Here is a 17,301-nt window from a genome sequence, read left to right on the forward strand (position 1 = left end):
GTCCTGTAGGAACGTCACAGAGCCCAGAGAGCGTCCTGTAGGAACGTCACAGAGCCCAGAGAGCGTCCTGTAGGAACGTCACAGAGCCCAGAGAACGCCTGGGGACGGTCGGGGAGGCAGTTCGGGGAGGGGACGGTTAAGTTCCCTCGAAGAGGACGCCGCGGGCCGACTGGAGTCTTTTTCGTGCTCCCCGCGCCCGCCTGCCGCGGGTAGCATCTTCTCAGCGCCCCGGCGCCCAGGAACGCCCAGGAAACCCAGTCCTCCTCCTAAGCAACCTGCGGCGCGGGGACGCCCGCCTTTTGCTATTATTATAAAAGTGCGTGCGACTAAACCTTCAGATTTTTAGACGTACTTCTCGCTTCCTCTGACCCGGGGTGAGGGAGCCCCCGAGGCTACTGCGGGGCGGGGCCGGGGCGGGGTGGGGCGTCATAGCGGCCTCAGGCAGCGCCCCGGCCGCGGGCGGGAGGCGGCAGCGGCGCGGGCCGAGCGGCGCGGAGATTGGCTGTGGCAGGCGGAGACGTCAGGCTCCCGCGGCCCAAGCGGCCGCCGGGCGCGGCGCGGCGCGGCGCAGTCGGCTCCAGTACTCCCAGTAACGAGGAGGTGTTCTCGGCCGTCCCACCCTACCCTGCTGTCCCCGGGTTGCGCCGCCGGAGCCGGGACGCGCCTCCGCTGCCCTCGCCGCCTCCATCCCCGCGGCCGCAGCTCCCCTCGCAGTCAGCGCGCACACCATGACGAAGAACGAGAAGAAGTCCCTCAACCAGAGCCTGGCGGAGTGGAAGCTCTTCATCTACAACCCGACTACCGGAGAGCTCCTGGGGCGCACCGCCAAGAGCTGGGGTGAGCGGGCGGCAGCTGGGCGTCCGGGACCGAGGCTGGGCGTCCGGGGCCGGCCTCGGTCCCGGGGGCGCCAGGCGCGGTCGGGTGGGAACGGGGCGGCTCCCCGCGCCGGGGCCCCAGACCGCCCGACGCTAACCCGGGCGGCGGCGGCGCAGTGCGGCCCCATTCATTGCTCTCCGGGCCGGCCGGACTGGCCGTCTCTCGCTCCCGAAGCAGCGGGGCCCTCGGGCAGCCCGGCCTGGCCGCGCCGGTTCCTCCCTCCCTGCCGGGAGCAGGGCGCACGTGCTGCCCGGGCCTCCCGCCCGGCGCTTCGCCGGAAGCCGGGGACCCCTGCCCGGATCCGGGCCCCGAGCGTGCGGGAGCCGAGCCCCCGGGCCTCCTTTGTACGGAGCGCTCCGGCTGGAGAGGCCCTGGCGGAGGCGCCCGGCCCGCTGAGCGGTTCGGTGAAGCCAGACCCTGCCCCACTCCAGGGAAGAGGAAATTTCCACTCCCGCCGCTATCTTGTGACTCGTCCACGCTGCCACCCCGACCGGTCGGAAGAGTGCGACTGAGTGTTAAGTGTGGGTGTGGGTTCCTTAAACGTGTAGCGGTGAGTTAATCACAGAAGTACATTGTACGAGAAAATGCACTTGAATTTGGACAGTGAAAAGGCCCCTGAAAAGGTTGTTTCCTCCCGGATTCCTTTTTAATTACAGAGATTTTCTTCCTTACAAATTTGCTCCTTTGGGGAAAGTAAATCCTGTCTGAACAACACAGGTTTTTGTTTTTGTTTTTGTTTTTCCTGTGTCTTCAAAACAGGAGAGTGAGGGTTGTATGTTAGCAGCTTTTTTCTATGCGTGAGCTCTTTGTTTTAAAATATTTAAACCATCTACCATGTAGAGTTGCTTTAGGATGCCTTTTTTTTCCATAAAATTGTATCAATATCTGAATGCAGGCTAGAGCTTTTTTTTTTTTTTTTTTTTGCCTTTATACTTAAGTAAACTAACTTTACCTTTTAAAAATCTTTTTGAAATATATTTTGTTAGTGGGTCTTGAAAGACCATTTCTTTCTGAGTGAGAATAAATCTCGAGAGCTTAGAACTATTTGGACACAACATTTTTAGGATAAGCATGGAGAAATAAGCTATGACTCAGAAAATAAACTGTTGCTGCAGACTGAAGTGGACTCCTTCAGGCTGAAAAGGCGACTTCGGTCTTATCACAAACCGAATGGGGCCTTGGAGGATTTTTAGCCCAACCCCCACGTAAGAGAGATGAGAAAAATGAGACCCAGAGAGGTTGTGATTTTTGCCTTGTGTAAAATTACATATGCCACAAAGCCAAGAAAAGAACCCAGTTCTCCTTTAATCCTAGTCCAGCGGTTGTATTATTTTACAGATGCCTTGCCTAACTGCATGGTAATCACTCAAGATTTTTATTTAAATTGCTGTCTTCTTTTGGGAACCCACTAGTGTGATGAAGAAATAAATCTTGCATCCAGACTTACATGGGAACAAAAGAACAAAGAACATTTATAAAGCTTAATTGCTTGTTTCTAGAGTGTACTAACTTTTTGCTGAAGAAATTTTTGAGTGGTGGAGAGGGATTAATTTTGATAGGCTACCTTCCTCCCTTTCTCCTTCCCCAGTGCTTCCTCATTTCCAGAACAGAGTAACTCCACTTTGTGTTAGAATGACGTTTCTTACTGCAGACAGTGCTCTTCAACCTTTGTATTATATGACCTAGGGTAGAGATTTTATTTTATTGGATCAGTGCATTTAAATAGATAACATGTGCACAAATAAGTATAGGGCAGTGTGTAAGGACTGCAAAACTAGTACAAGTGAAGTTGGGATTCATTTTGGAAGAATTAAGCCAATCTCTTCAAAATCGATAAGTATTACTCTTATCAGTAAATTTTTTGTTTATTGTAATAATAGTAAACCAATGAAGAATGGCATATATAGGTGAAAATTTACCATAATCCTGTCCCAGTATGCGGATATCCCTCTAAGGATAAGTGAGGGAGTCGTGAGAGGAGGCCGAAATCCATATTCAGCTTGCCAGGCTGTGTACCCTAGACCATGGTTGGGTCTGCCTAGAGAAGGGGCACCTTGTTCTAATTCTTGCAAAGACAAGATCAGTTTGGAGAGGTCTGTGCCTCTGGGGATATGTCTGCCAGGAGGGGTTCCTTTTCTTTTTCTTTTTTTTTTTTTTTTGAGACGGAGTCTGGCTCTGTCGCCCAGGCTGGAGTGCGGTGGCCGGATCTCAGCTCACTGCAAGCTCCGCCTCCCAGGTTTACGCCATTCTCCTGCCTCCGCCTTCCAAGTAGCTGGGACTACAGGCGCCCGCCTCGTCGCCCGGCTAATTTTTTGTATTCTTTAGTAGAGACAGGGTTTCACCGTGTTAGCCAGGATGGTCTGGATCTCCTGACCTTGTGATCCGCCCGTCTCGGCCTCCCAAAGTGCTGGGATTACAGGCTTGAGCCACCGCGCCCGGCCGGGTTCCTTTTCTAATTCAAAGGGACTGTATGGGCTTCCTGCCGGATCTCATCATACCTCAGAGATACTATTAACATTCTGGTATATATCTTACTAAATTGTGTATAACATTTGCTGTTTTTTTTCTTTTAACAAAAGGATCATAAAGTGTTGTTTCATATTCTGAGTATATTGTGGTCATCTTTCCATGTTACTAAAGATTTATTTTTAGAGACAGGTTTCCCTACATTCACCCTTTTCACGTACATTTTTGCAAATTTATTTCTTTGGTATATATTTATACCGATGGGATATCTAGGCCGTTCATATGTACTTTTTACATTTTGAAAATTTGTTTTCGTGTGCCTTCCAAGAAGTTTCTAACAATTTATACTTCCAATGGTGTGTAGCGGTGTCTCATACCTTCATCAGCACTGAGGCTATTTTTACCCGTGTTATCTCTTTTAAAACCTTACATTTTTTGGGCCGGGTGCGGTGGCTCACACCTGTAATCCCAGCACTTTGGGAGGCCGAGGTGGGTGGATCACTTGAGGTCAGGAGTTCGAGACCAGCCTGGCCAACATGGTGATACCCTGTCTCTACTAAAAATGAAAATAATAATAATAATAATAATAGCCAGCTGTGGTGGCGCCTGCCTGTAATCCCAGCTACTTGGGAGGCTGAGGCAGGAGAATTGCACGAACCCAGGAGGTGGAGATTGCAGTGACCTGAGATCCACAGCACTGCACTCCAGCCTGGGTGACAAAGCAAGACTCAATCTCAAAAAAAAAAAAACCTTACATTTTTTAGTAACAGCTTTTTTTTTTTTTTTTTAAAGAAAAACAGCCTTTTGTTATTTTGTAAATTTTTTTTCTAGTTGTCTTTTTGACTTTTTTTTTTTTAATCAAATTTTATGTAGGTGGTGGTAGTAAAAGATTATGTGTTTGTTGTAGGGGGTAGAAGAAAAAAAAATTACATCTCTTTTGACCTTGTAAAGTTCCTAGGACTCCTGGTGTGTCTACTCCCAGGATTTTATCATTCATTTAAGATGTTTCCCGGTTTTATTTTTAGACATTTAAGCCTTTAGTATGTTTGTCTCATTTTGATCTGAGGTTCCTCTCCAAGTGCATTGGATACGTTAAAAAGCACACATCTTTAAAAGGTAGTTGTGCTATTTACATTTTGGGTAAAGTGAAAGTGTTGCATGTTACATTGCATTGCCTTATTTAAAACAGCTACATAAAGATTTTGAGTGGCCGCTTTATTGTGTATTCGGCTAATATCTTACAGGTGGTTACAGCAGTTTCAAAATGCTTATACATAAGTTACCTCATGTGATTTTCACAGTAACATACAGCCAACTAGTTGGGTGATCCAAGTGTACTTAGCACTGCTTTTCAAGCTGAAAAGTAAGTATACATCAGCAATAAATAGTTGCCATTTATGAATACACAGGACAAAGAAAATTGAGCACCTAGTGGCTGATGTTGCAAAATATTAAATAACTTAAGTTCATTGAATACAATTAGAGTCAAATTAATGAAGCTTAGAGATTGTCTAGTGTTATTGAAACTACTAGTAGTGGGCCATGTGTTGTTATTAACATTTTTTTAAATGATGAAATAGAATAGTAAAAATATGTTTATTTTACTTAATATGTTTATTCTAGCTAAAAAAAAAAAAAAAAAAGAAAGTGTTATTTCATGAAACTTTTGTGTATTTTGCATATATAGATACCCCAATGTAAACTGTATTTGTTACTTTGGCTCATAGTCCAAAAACTCTTGAAAGCCACTAATCTAGCCCAGTGCCTTCGTTTCATAGGTGGCAAAATTAAACCTATGGGTCATGTGATTTGCCAAAATTCACTCAGGAAGTTAGGGATGAAATCCTTGGGGCTTCAGACTCCAGGGCCAGAGATTTTTTAAAAAACAAAACAAGGCTGGACTTGGTGGCTCATGCCTGTAATCCCAGCACTTGGGAAGCCGAGGCAGGCAGATCACCTGAGGTCGGAGTTTGAGACCAGCCTGGCCAATATGGCGAAATCCGTCTCTACTAAAAATACAAAAATTAGCCCGGCATGCTGGTGGGCGCCTGTAATCCCAACTACTCTGAAGGCTCAGGCAGGAGAATTGCTCGAACCCAGGAGGCGGAGGTTGCAGTGAGCCGAGATCGCACCACTGCACTGCAGCCTGAGCGACAAGAGCGAGACTCCGTCTCCAAAAAAAAAAAAAAGAAAAACCAACCATGCCATGATGTGTTGTCATTTTATAACATCTACTTGTGAGCTTCTTCAGGATTCATTATCTTTATTAAGGTGGTCTGTCAGTAAATGCTTTGTATTACCATTAACTTAAAATTCAAGTCACTGATTTCCAAGCCTAGTCAGAATTCTGAACCAAAACTATTGGCACCTATATTTTGTTTGTGTGCCTTTTCTTTTACTATAAGTCCATGAAGTGCCATTTTCTCAGTCACTTCTAGGTCATGGCTCAGTAATTGTTCTGCTTTGGAGATCAGACTTCATCCCACCTGAGGCGTCTGACAGTAGGGGAGAAGGCAGATGTTTGTTTTTCAGTGTCACATAATTGTTGTAAGATGGTGTTCTTTGTCCTGTGGAGTGTGCCATTAACCCATTTATGCTGGAGATTGCAATTTTTTGAATTTTTGCAATCAGATCTTGGCAATGACATTGAGCAATAGGATATAACTCCCACATGCTTAGCGTTCCAATAATGGAACACAGGCATAAATAGAAGCTTTACAAACTTTACAAAAATGTGCATCACTGGGAAAGTAACAGGACTTACCATACCCTGTGTGCCAGCTATAAATGCAGGCCAATGGTACATGTGATGGCAGCAGAAGAGCAGGGCAGGTACTGAGCCATCATCTAGCAGGAGAAAGTACCTCCTGGATTGTCCAGGAAGTAGTCCTGTGGTGGGAGGGAGAGAAAGGGTAAGTTTATGTGTTGTGTTATAATACCATTGTAATTATGGTAGTACGAGTGCTTTAAGATTATTAAAGAGCCTCTCCCCACCCCTGATGTAATTTGATTTCTTTGAAATTGACTTTTGGATTTATATATATAGAATTAAACTAGTTGTATTAAAAGAAGTCTTAAAAGCCCTCCTATCTGTAGTAACAACTTTTCCATGAATTTATCATCATTTAATTAAGGACCAGTCATTTAACACTGATTGTGAAATAGGAGGAAACACCCATTTAATCTTGAAAGATAAATTATTTTCTAGTTTTGCATTCATTCTATTGGTTTTGAAGAAAAGTCACCTGTAATCTTTAACCACTTAATATAACTACTGTTAACATTTTATGTCTTTTTCCTATGTATAAATAAGTTTTTAAAACATACCTGAATGAAGTTTTAAAATGCATAATTACATACCAGATCTTGTCATTTAACATTTAAGAAGAATGGTCTTTATTCCTCTGCCTTTTTCCTAAATGTTGATGTGCTGGAGGTGTCCTTAGCTCTGTCACCTTTGTGGTGACCATATACACTTCCTGTTGAATTTATCTAAATTTCTCTGGTCTGGTGGCTTAGTTACTATCTCTGTTGGGACTCCCAAAGCTGCATATCTAATCATGATTTTTTTTTTTTTTTTGAGATGGAGTTTCACTCTTGTTGCCCAGGCTGGAGTGCAATGGTGTGATCTCAGCTCACTGCAACCTCTGCCTCCCAGATTCAAGCGATTCTCCTGTCTCAGCCTCCCAAGTAGCTGCGATTACAGGCATGTGCCACCATGCCCAGCTAATTTTTGTGTTTTTAGTAGAGATGGGGTTTCTCCATGTTGGTCAGGCTGGTCTCAAACTCCCAACCTCAGGTGATCCGCAGGCCTTGGCCTCCCAACGTGCTGGGATTACAGGCGTGAGCCACCGCTCCCGGCCTCATATGACTTTTTAATGTTGTTATAACTACCTGCCTATCAGAAATCTCCAGTTGGATGTTTCATAGGTATGTCTTCATGTAAATCTGTGTTGTTCTCAAGGGTTCCTTAGCATGACATACAAACTCTTTAAAATCTTAGTGGTTTACTTCTCTCCTGTCATCTCTCTCTACCGTTCCACATCGTTATTTTCTACCCCTTCTGGGCCATTTCCTAGCTTCTGGGCCTCTCATCCCCTTATTCCATGTTGGTCTGGCTACTCAGATGTCAGCTTTGATAGTCTAATCTCCGGAAAACGTCTTTGAACTCCTCTGCATTATGGCAGGGTGCAGTGGCTCTTGCCTGTAATCCCAGCACTTTGGGAAGCTGAGGTGGGCGAATCATTTGTGGCCAGGAGTTAGAAATTGGCCTGGGCAACATGGTGAAACCCTGTCACTACTAAAAATACAAAAAATTAGCCAGGTGTGGTCATGTAGTGAATCTTTGCAATCAGACTTTGATGATGACCTGTAGTCGAGCTACACGGGAGGCTGAGGTGGGAGGATCACCTGAGTCCAGGAGGTCGAGGCTACAGTGAGCTGTAATTGTGCCACTGCATTCCAGCCTGGGTGACAGAGTTAGCCTATCTAAAAGAAAGGTTAAGATTCAATAAAATAAAATAAATGAAAGCTTTTTCTATCATAGCATTTGTAACTTTATATATTGTTGTCATTGCCTGTTTACTAGACTATAATCTTATTCGTGTCTTATTCCTCTTGGATTCTCTAACCCCTGGCCTGTCCTAGCACTTACTAGGAATGTAATACAAACTGGTTGAATGAATGAGCAGTAGTGTGAATGTTTCCATGAAGTTAGTCTTCTGCAGTATTGTTTTTAACATCTTCACAGCGTCTGGCGTACCGTAGTATAATCGTCCCCTCAATTTTGGGGCATTTTCCTTTTTCTTTTGCTAGAGTACTGATGGGTTTTCATGGAAGTTCAGTGTTCAAAAGAAGCTTAGTGATTTTTCCACTTAACTTTCTTATTGGAGACTCAGCTGAGTTTGTGACATGCCTGGATTGTGCACCTGATAATAGTGACAGAACCAGGGCAAAATTTTATTTAGGTTTGCTTCCTGCTTTATCGCTCTTTTCAGCTTCTTATACTGCTTTTATGAGACCCTCATAAAGTCTTTTTGTCTTTTAACTTACCTGCTCTCAAATTTAATGGGTGTTTATTCAGTAGTGCCCTTCTTCCCTTATGGGGTGCTATTAGTGATAATATTTCTGAAAAAAATTTTTTAACGCAATAACCTCCCACATACCTGTTTAAACTTTGTTACTGACTCATTTGGGGAGCTTGCTCTTATTTGTGACTTCTCAGGATTTTGCTGGTGCCGTGGGTAAGATACGACTTCGGAAGTGACCTTCCTGCAAGGCATGGGGTACTTTTCTTTTGGTTTAGCATGTTGGCAGTATCTGGCTCATAAAAAAGTGGCCCTTTACATACTCCTGCTCCCACTCCCTAGCTTTCTAACCATTCCTTTCTTAATTCCTCCCTGTTTGCTCTTCCTGTCTTCTAAATGTTTGTGATGGTTAATATTATTGAGTGTCAACTTGATTGGGTTGAAGGAAAGAAAGTATTGGTCCTGGGTGTGTCTGTGAGGGTGTTGCCAAAGGAGATTAACATTTGAGTCAGTGGGCTGGGAAAGGCAGACCCACCCTTAATTGGGTGGGCACCATCTAATCAACTGCTAGAGAATATAAAGCTGGCAGAAAAACTGGCCAAGCCTCCTAGCCTGTATCTTTCTTCCGTGCTGGATGCTTCCTGCCCTCAACATCAGACTCCACGTTCTTTGGTTTTGAGATTCAGACTGGCTCTCCTTGCTCCTCAAGGAGATATATACATATCTCCTATTTAGTTCTGTCCCTCTAGGCCCTGACTAATACAATGTATATATCTCAGGTGCTGTCTTTGGCCTTGTTTTCTCTTCTTTCCTGGCAATGTCATATAATAACTGCAAAGATCATTCACAGATTTTACTTCTTGGTCGACATCTCTCTCAGGTTCCAGGCCCCTGTTTATTCTCAGCTGCTTTCTGCATATCCCACAAATCTGAGTGTGAGGCTTAGATGTCTTAACTAACTCTTATGCCAGATAACATCATCTGGTACATAGCTCGTTTCCCTTCCTCCACTGAAGTTCTGTATTGCTCCTATTTTGGCAGTTTTAAAAAACAGCTTCATTATCCTGTCATCTAGGCTCCAGACTTGGCCAAATTGTGCCGGTCCTATTCAATAACATTGCTTGAATCTCTTGAATCTTTGTGGCCCATACCCCCATTACTCGCACTACACTTATTTTAGGAATTAATTTTCTTTGACTTAGTCAACATTTTCTCTTTACTCCCATCAAAACACACATTCAGAGGACATCTGAGATGCTCACTTTTCCTAACTTCATAATCCTAGCCACCCATTCCAGATTTCATTAACACTCCCACCAAACTTGTCCTCATTTTATCGGGATCCTGTAGTGCCTTTTCTTTTTTTTTTTTTTTTTTTTTAGATGGAGTTTCGCTCTTGTTGCCCACGCTGGAGTGCAATGGCACAATCTTGGCTCACTGCAATCTCCGCCTCCCGGGTTTAAGTGATTCTCCTGTCTCAGTCTCCCGAGTTGCTGGGGTTACAGGCACATGTCACCACACCTGGCTAATTTTTGTGTTTTAAGTAGAGACGGGATTTCATCGTATTGGTCAGGCTGGTCTGGAACTCCTGACCTCAGGTGATTCGCCTGCCTCAGCCTCCCAAAGTGCTGAGATTACAGGCATGAGCTACCGTGCCCGGCCAGGGCGTGTCTTTTCTTATAAACTCTCTGATTAAAACACTTGAAGCACCAGATGAAGATCTTTGTAATTTTTTCACAGTTGTTCCAGCTTCTAATAGATGATTGGCTTTCCAACTTTTATCTGCTGCTTTAAACACACACACACACACACACACACACACACACCTGTAGTGTTGTTGACCCTGGGGAAGGTGGGTCTTACCTATTGGTGCATCTCCAGTAAGATCCAAAGAATCAGTGAGAACATTGAGACTTAAGCAATGTAGCCCATTGCTGTCAGGTTATTTCTAAAGCTGCAGCTTTGATCATATTACACTCTGTACCCCAAAACTGTGTTTGGGTTCCTGCTGCTTCCAGAAAGTTTAGGTAAGTTCCAGGCAACCTGGCATTCCAGGTTTATTGTATGTGGGCATGGAGCTGTTTCCAACCCTAAATAACCCATCATTTCCCACCTCGCCTACAAATGCACCCTATGTTGTAGCCACATAGATGTATCTGAGACCCTTAGTCTGGAACCCCTGTCTGTTCCTTCCCACATCTCTCCATTCTGTGCACATGAATTCTTCCTCATTTCACAGACCTAGCTTCAGTGCTGACTCTGCCATAAGCCTTCCCTGATATGCTCAGGTGGAAATAATACCACTTATTTCCTATAATGTCGAAAATGTTATATCTGTACATAAAGGCATAGTTCTGTCACCCAGTTCACAGTGGCTCTGCTCTACTACATTTCTAATTAAGTTTTGAAGTTTCCAGAGAGGGCATCATAATACAAAGTGAACTGGTAGGCTTATATATTTTTACTCGATGCATCTTAAAAGTACACCAATATACTGAGAAGATGACCAGATAGGACTCAAAGACCTAATTTCTAGTTCCACATCTCTGTCAAAGCTTAGATAACTCAAGATCTCTTAGCCTTGTTTCCTTTATAAAAGAAAAAAGTTCAGACAGGCATGGTGACTCATGCCTTTTAGCCCAGCACTTTGGGAGGCCAAGATGGGAGGAGCACTTCAGTCCTGGAATTCAATACCAGCCCGGATGATATAGGAAGGCCCCATCTCTACAAAAAATAATCTAAAAAATTAGCTGGCTGTGGTAGCGCACATCTTTGGTTCCAGATGTGTGCTACCACAGCCAGCTAATTTTTTAAACCAGGAGGTTGAGACTGGACAATCACTTGAGCCTGGGAAGTTGAGACTGCAGTGAGCCATGATTGTGCCACTGCACTCCAGCCTGGATGACTGAGACCATATCCCCCAAAAAAAGAAAAAACAGTTGTATGAGATAGTTTCAAATGTAACTTTGAAATTACAACAAAGCCTACTTATATAAATGCTTTAGAATGGGAGGCAGCAAGCTTCAAAGGACCATGTTATTGTAGGCTTTGCTGACCACATGGTGTTTGTTGCAACTACCTAGCTCCACTACTGTAGTTTGAAATTGACCATAGAACTAACGGGCATGGCTAGCATTTTATTTACAAAAATAGCAGCAGCCGTGGTTTGCTTTAGAAGTTAGAGTTGGTGAGTGGTCATTGTAGTCTGACTCAAGAAAGCTGGACTGGTTTTAAATGGGATGTGGACCCTTGGCTTTGTTCTTTTCATATAACAAAAGTAACACCATTGTTTTTACAGTACAGATGTGAATATCAGTAAGTCCACCATCATCCTCAGCTTCTTCCCTGGGTAGCCCCTGTTAAGTGTATAAATCGTTTTTGAAAGGTAATATGTGGCATGTCCATAAAGGTCTGGCAGTGTCTTAAAAAGGTAAATATATGCCCACCCCCTGAGCCAGGAGTTCTGCTCTTGGGTGTGCTTTATCCAAGAGAAATGAAAATATACATTCACAAAATACTCTTGTACAAAAATATTCATAGTAGCTCTATTCATAATAGTTCCAGACTTGGAACAGTTCAGGTTTTTATCAGCTAGGCGATAGATAAACTTGCATGTCTACCCCATGGTATACTACTCAGTGGTAAAAAGGAATGAACTACTGATGTACAAAATGTGATGAATCTCACAGGTTGACTGGGAACGAAAGCCTTACCAAAGAGAGGACATACTATATGGTTTTATTTATGTGAAATTCTAAAATAAGCAATTCTTACCTATGCTGGAAAAAAAAACCCAGAACAGTGGTTGCCTTTAGGGCAGTGGACAGGGAGAATGACTAGGAAGGGACGTGAGGGAACTTTCAGGGTGATGATAAGTGTTCTGTATCTTGAATAGGGCTTTGGATCATAAGTGAATGCATTTGTCAAAACTCATTAAGTGGTATATTGGAGATTTGTGTATTTCACTGAATATGCATTTTTTCTCAATTTTAGTTTTTCTCAACAACACATGCTGAAGTGTTCTCTGATGTTTGCAACTTGAATCTTAAAAATGAGATAAATAGGTGGGAATTGAACAATGAGATCACTTGGACACAGGAAAGGGAGCATCACACACAGCGTCCTATTGTGGGGAGGTACGGGGGGAGGGATAGCATTAGGAGACATACCTAATGTAAATGACGAGTTAATGGGTGCAGCACACCAACACGGCACGTGTATACATATGTAACAAACCTGCACATTGTGCACATATACCCTAGAACTTAAAGTATAATAAAAAAAGAAATGAGATAAATACAGCAAAATGTTAAATGTAGAATCTTGATGGTTTGTGGGTGTTCACTTTTAGGTTTCACTCAACTTTTCTGTGCATGGGTAAACATTCCTAATTGAGTGTTGGAGAATATGAATACACTTCGTGTGTTTCTCTCTACCTCCTTCACCAGTCGCAGAGTGTTTCCTACAGATGACTATCAGGTTTCCTGTCAGTCCTTTTTTCAGCACCATTTTTATATATGTATATAAACATGTTTCTGTATATATGTGGAGTGTATAGAAATAAGTAGGTTCTTGTCTACCTTTACATGAGTAATAGGAGACTCATATGTTCTGGAACTTGATTTTTTTTCACTTAATATATTTTGGCTGTATATATAGGTTTGTGTCATTCCTTTTCATAGCATAATGTATTAGTCCATTTTCACATTGCTACAAAGAACTACCTGAGACTGGGTAATTTATAAAGAAAAGAGGTTTAATTGACTCACGTGATATGGCTTGACTGTCCCTACCCAAATCTCATCTTGAATTGTAGCTCCCATAATCCACACATGCCATGGGAGGAACTCAGTGGGCGGTAATTGAATCATGGGGGCAGGTCTTTCCTGTGCTGTTCGTGAGATAGTAAGTCTCATGAGATCTGGTGGGTTTTATAAATGGGAGTTCCCCTGCACATGCTCTCTTGCCTGCCTCTGTGTAAGATGTGACTTTGCTTCTCATTCACTTTCCACCATGATTGTGAGGCCTCTCCAGTCATGTGGAACTGTAAGTCAGTTAAATCTCTTTCCTTTATAAGTTATCCAGTCTCTGATAGGTCTTTACTAGCAGCATGAGAAGAGACTAATAAATACACTCACAGTTCCACATGGCTGGGGAGGCGTCAGGAAACTCACAGTCATGGCAGGTGAAGGGGAAGCAAGGCATTTCTTATTCTTACATGGTGGCAGGAGAGAGAGGGAGAGAGCCAAGGGGAAAGTGCCACACACTTTCAAACAACCAAACTCATGAGAACTCATCATGAGAACCGCAAGGTAGAAGTCGGCTTCCCATGATTCAGTCACCTCCCAACAGGCCCCAACATGTGGGGATTACAATTTGAGATGAGATTTGGGTGGGGCACAGAGACAAATCATATCACATAATATTCCATAGTGTGGAGATTATGCTATAGAATATATATATTTCTTTCTGATAAATGTTTAAATTCTTTTCAATTTTTATCTTAAAAATTGCTGCAGTGCGACTTTTTATCTAGAATAAACTGAGAAATGGAATTGCCAGTTTATAATATATATTTATTTTTATTAATATATTGTTCTGAGTGGGCGCAATAGCTCATGCCTATGATCCCAGCACTTCGGGAGGCCGAGGCAGGCAGATCACCTGAGGTCAGGAGTTCAAGACTGCCTGGCCAACATGATGAAACCCCATCTCTACTAAAAATAAAAAATTAACTGGGCGTGGTGGCGGGTGCCTGTAATCCCAGCTACTTGGGAGGCTGAGGCAAGAGAATCGCTTGAACCTGAGAGGCAGAGGTTGCAGTGAGCCAAGACTGTACCACTGCACTCCAGCTTGGGCAACAAGAGTGAGACTCTGTCTCAAAAAATATACACACACACACACACGTGTATATACATATATGTGTGTGCATATACATATATGTATATATTGTTCTCCAAAAAAGCTGTACCAGTTTATACTGCCACCAGCAGTGGATTGAAGTACCTTTTCTCCTCAAGCACTGGATATTATAACAATATTGTACAGTCATACAAAAATATTGTACAGTTTTTTCCATTTTGATAGGATGCTGGTATCTATCTGGTTGGTTTAATTTGTAATTTCTTCAATATTTTTATATTTGCACAATTTTAATTTTTTAAAAATGCCTGTAGTCTAATTTTTTTCTTTTGTGGGGTTTTTTGTTTTAAGACAGGGTGTGGCCTGGTGACCCTAGCTGGAGTGCAGTGGCATGACCTCGGCTCACTCTGCCTCCTGGGCTCAAGCGATCCTCCCGCCTCAGCCTCCTGAGTAGCTGGGACTACCTGTGTATGCCACTATGCCTGGCTAATTTTTGGATTTTTATTTGTTTTTTGTGGGTTTTTTTGTTTTGTTTTGTTTTGTTTTGAGATGGAGTCTTGCTGTATCACCCAGGCGGGACTGCAGTGGCATGATTTTGGCCCACTGCAACCTCCGCCTCCTGGGTACAAGTGATTCTCCTGCCTCAGCCTCCCAAGTAGCTGGGATTACAGGTGCCTGCCACTACGCCTGGCTAATTTTTATATTTTTAGTAGAGATGGGGTTTCACCATGTTGGCCAGGCTGGTCTCAAACTCTTGACCTCAAGTGATCTGCCCGCCTCAGCCTTCCAAAGTGCTGGAATTACAGACGTGAGCCACCATACCCACCTAATTTTTGTATTTTTAGTAGAGACTGCGTTTCGCCATGTTGCCCAGTCTGGTCTCAAACTCCTGAGCTGAAACGATCTGCCTGCCTCAGCCTCCCAAAGTGCTGGGATCACAGGGGTGGGTCACAGCCCTCTAACCTCTGTTGTGTTCTTACTGGTTAAAGGAAATTTTGATACACTTTGAATATTAAAGCCTTTATTATACTTGTAAATATTCTTTATGGACTCTTTTTGCTCTGTTGTCTCTTAACTCTTATTTTGGTTTATTTTTTAAATTGTAATGGTTTTAAACGAACATTATCACAGATATAACAGTCTTCTGTGGGTTTTCTTAATCACTTATCCCTATATATTATATAATCCATCATTTCCCCACTGATTGGAGTTGGCAACTCTGTTACATGAAAAATTCTATTTTATATGGATTCTTTTTAGGATATTGTTTTGTTTATCTGTATCTTGATTCCTGTGTATCATCACACTATATAGTATTTAGACTCTATATTCGTGATTGTAAAGTAAAATACATGTGTAAATTTTGTGTCAATACTATCTGTTCAGTTTTAGTATCCACTTACAGAGCGTACAAAAAGAATAGTTTTATGTATGGAAAATAGTCTATTCTTTCCATTTTGAGAGAACCAACTAAAGCCATTTGGACTTGGTGTCTCTTACTGGGGTAAAGCTCTGTTTTGTAAAAATTTATGGTTTGAATGTTTTAATTTTCCTAAAATATTTTGTATTTCATCTGTTTTCACATTTACTAATTGAAAACACTTTTGATCAAATTGATTTATTATTTAAATTTATTGAATGGTTTTGGTGTGGTTTTTCATTACATTTTGTGTCCGTTAACTTGTGTTTTTATCTTAAATCTCTCCTACTTTCTTTGGATTTATTTTAGTCTTGAGCTGAAAATCCGGCTTTTTTGTTAGTCGTGTATTTTAATGATGTTTTAATGAATGCATCTAAGGCTATGGGTTTTACTTTGAGTTCTACTCTGATTACATTATTGTTTTGAATTTTTGGATATTTATTTTTATTGTCTTTTTAATTCAAGGATTAAGACACAATTTTCTAAATTTGTATTGTTAATTTCTAATGTATTTTGAGATGTTAGAGAATGTGGCCTCTTTTTGTGTGTGTGTGTGTTTTAGTTTTGAATTGTGTTTTGTTTTTGTAATGTAAGTCATGGTCAGTTTGGGGGCAGTGTTCCAAGTTTGTAGAGCGTACATTTCTTGGTGACTACAAAATTCTACATATACTAGGTATCTGTTGTGTTTTAAAAATACACATTGCCCTTTTTGTTATTCTTTACTCAGTCTGTGGGTTTCTGGAGAGGTATGTTGACATCTCTGGTCATGATTGTGGTGAATTTTGTAACTCTGCTTTTGCTTTAATCATTTGAAGCCACTTAGCATCACAGAGGTTCATGGCTGTTACGCTGTATCTTCTTGGTATGTTTTTATTTACTTTTATTTTTTTTTTTTTAATTTTTTTTTTTTTTTTTTTTTTTTTTTTTTGAGACGGAGTCTGGCTCTGTCTCCCAGTCTGGAGTGCAGTGGCCGGATCTCAGCTCACTGCAAGCTCCGCCTCCCGGGTTCACGCCATTCTCCTGCCTCAGCCTCCCGAGTAGCTGGGACTACAGGCGCCCGCCACCTCGCCCGGCTAGTTTTTTGTATCTTTTTTTTTTTAGTAGAGACGGGGTTTCACCGTGTTAGCCAGGATGGTCTCGATCTCCTGACCTTGTGATCCGCCCGTCTCGGCCTCCCAAAGTGCTGGGATTACAGGCTTGAGCCACCGCGCCCGGCCTTTATTTACTTTTATTAAACACACAGTATCTTCACCCTTGCAAATGCTTTTTTACTTGAATTCTAGTTTGCATACAGTAATAATGCCATATCTGCATTTCCTTTTGTTAGCCAAGACCTATTTTATTTTCCTGTTTATTTCAACCATTGGTGTTTTAATTTTAGGTTGTCTTCTATAACAGCTTTAAGTGGATTTTTTAACTGACTCTGATAATGTCCTTTATTGTTTCACCACTTTTAAATCATTCCTGCCATATTATTGACATTTTAATTACAAATTGTTATTGAATATAGGCCAGGTGCAGTGACGCACACCTGTAATGCCAGCTACTCGGGAGGCTGAGGCACAAGTATGGCTTGAACTGGGAGGCAGAGGTTGCAGCAAGTGGAGATCGAGCCACTGCACTGCAGCCTAGGTGACAATGAGGCTATCT

General features: G+C 42.4%; 1 protein-coding gene across 1 annotated transcript in view; it reads left to right on the forward strand.

Annotated features, from left to right (window-relative positions):
- The window catches only part of ATP1B3 (ATPase Na+/K+ transporting subunit beta 3), a 52,402-nt gene continuing 35,101 nt past the window's right edge, over positions 1 to 17,301 (forward strand). Inside the window, exon 1 of the mRNA XM_010378272.2 lies at positions 1 to 837. Within this exon, the coding sequence (XP_010376574.1) occupies positions 729 to 837 (109 nt within the window). The 5' untranslated portion in view covers positions 1 to 728. The remainder of the gene's footprint in view (positions 838 to 17,301) is intronic.

The sequence above is a fragment of the Rhinopithecus roxellana genome, chromosome 1, assembly GCF_007565055.1.
Source record: "Rhinopithecus roxellana isolate Shanxi Qingling chromosome 1, ASM756505v1, whole genome shotgun sequence".
Classification (NCBI taxonomy): Eukaryota; Metazoa; Chordata; class Mammalia; order Primates; family Cercopithecidae; genus Rhinopithecus; species Rhinopithecus roxellana.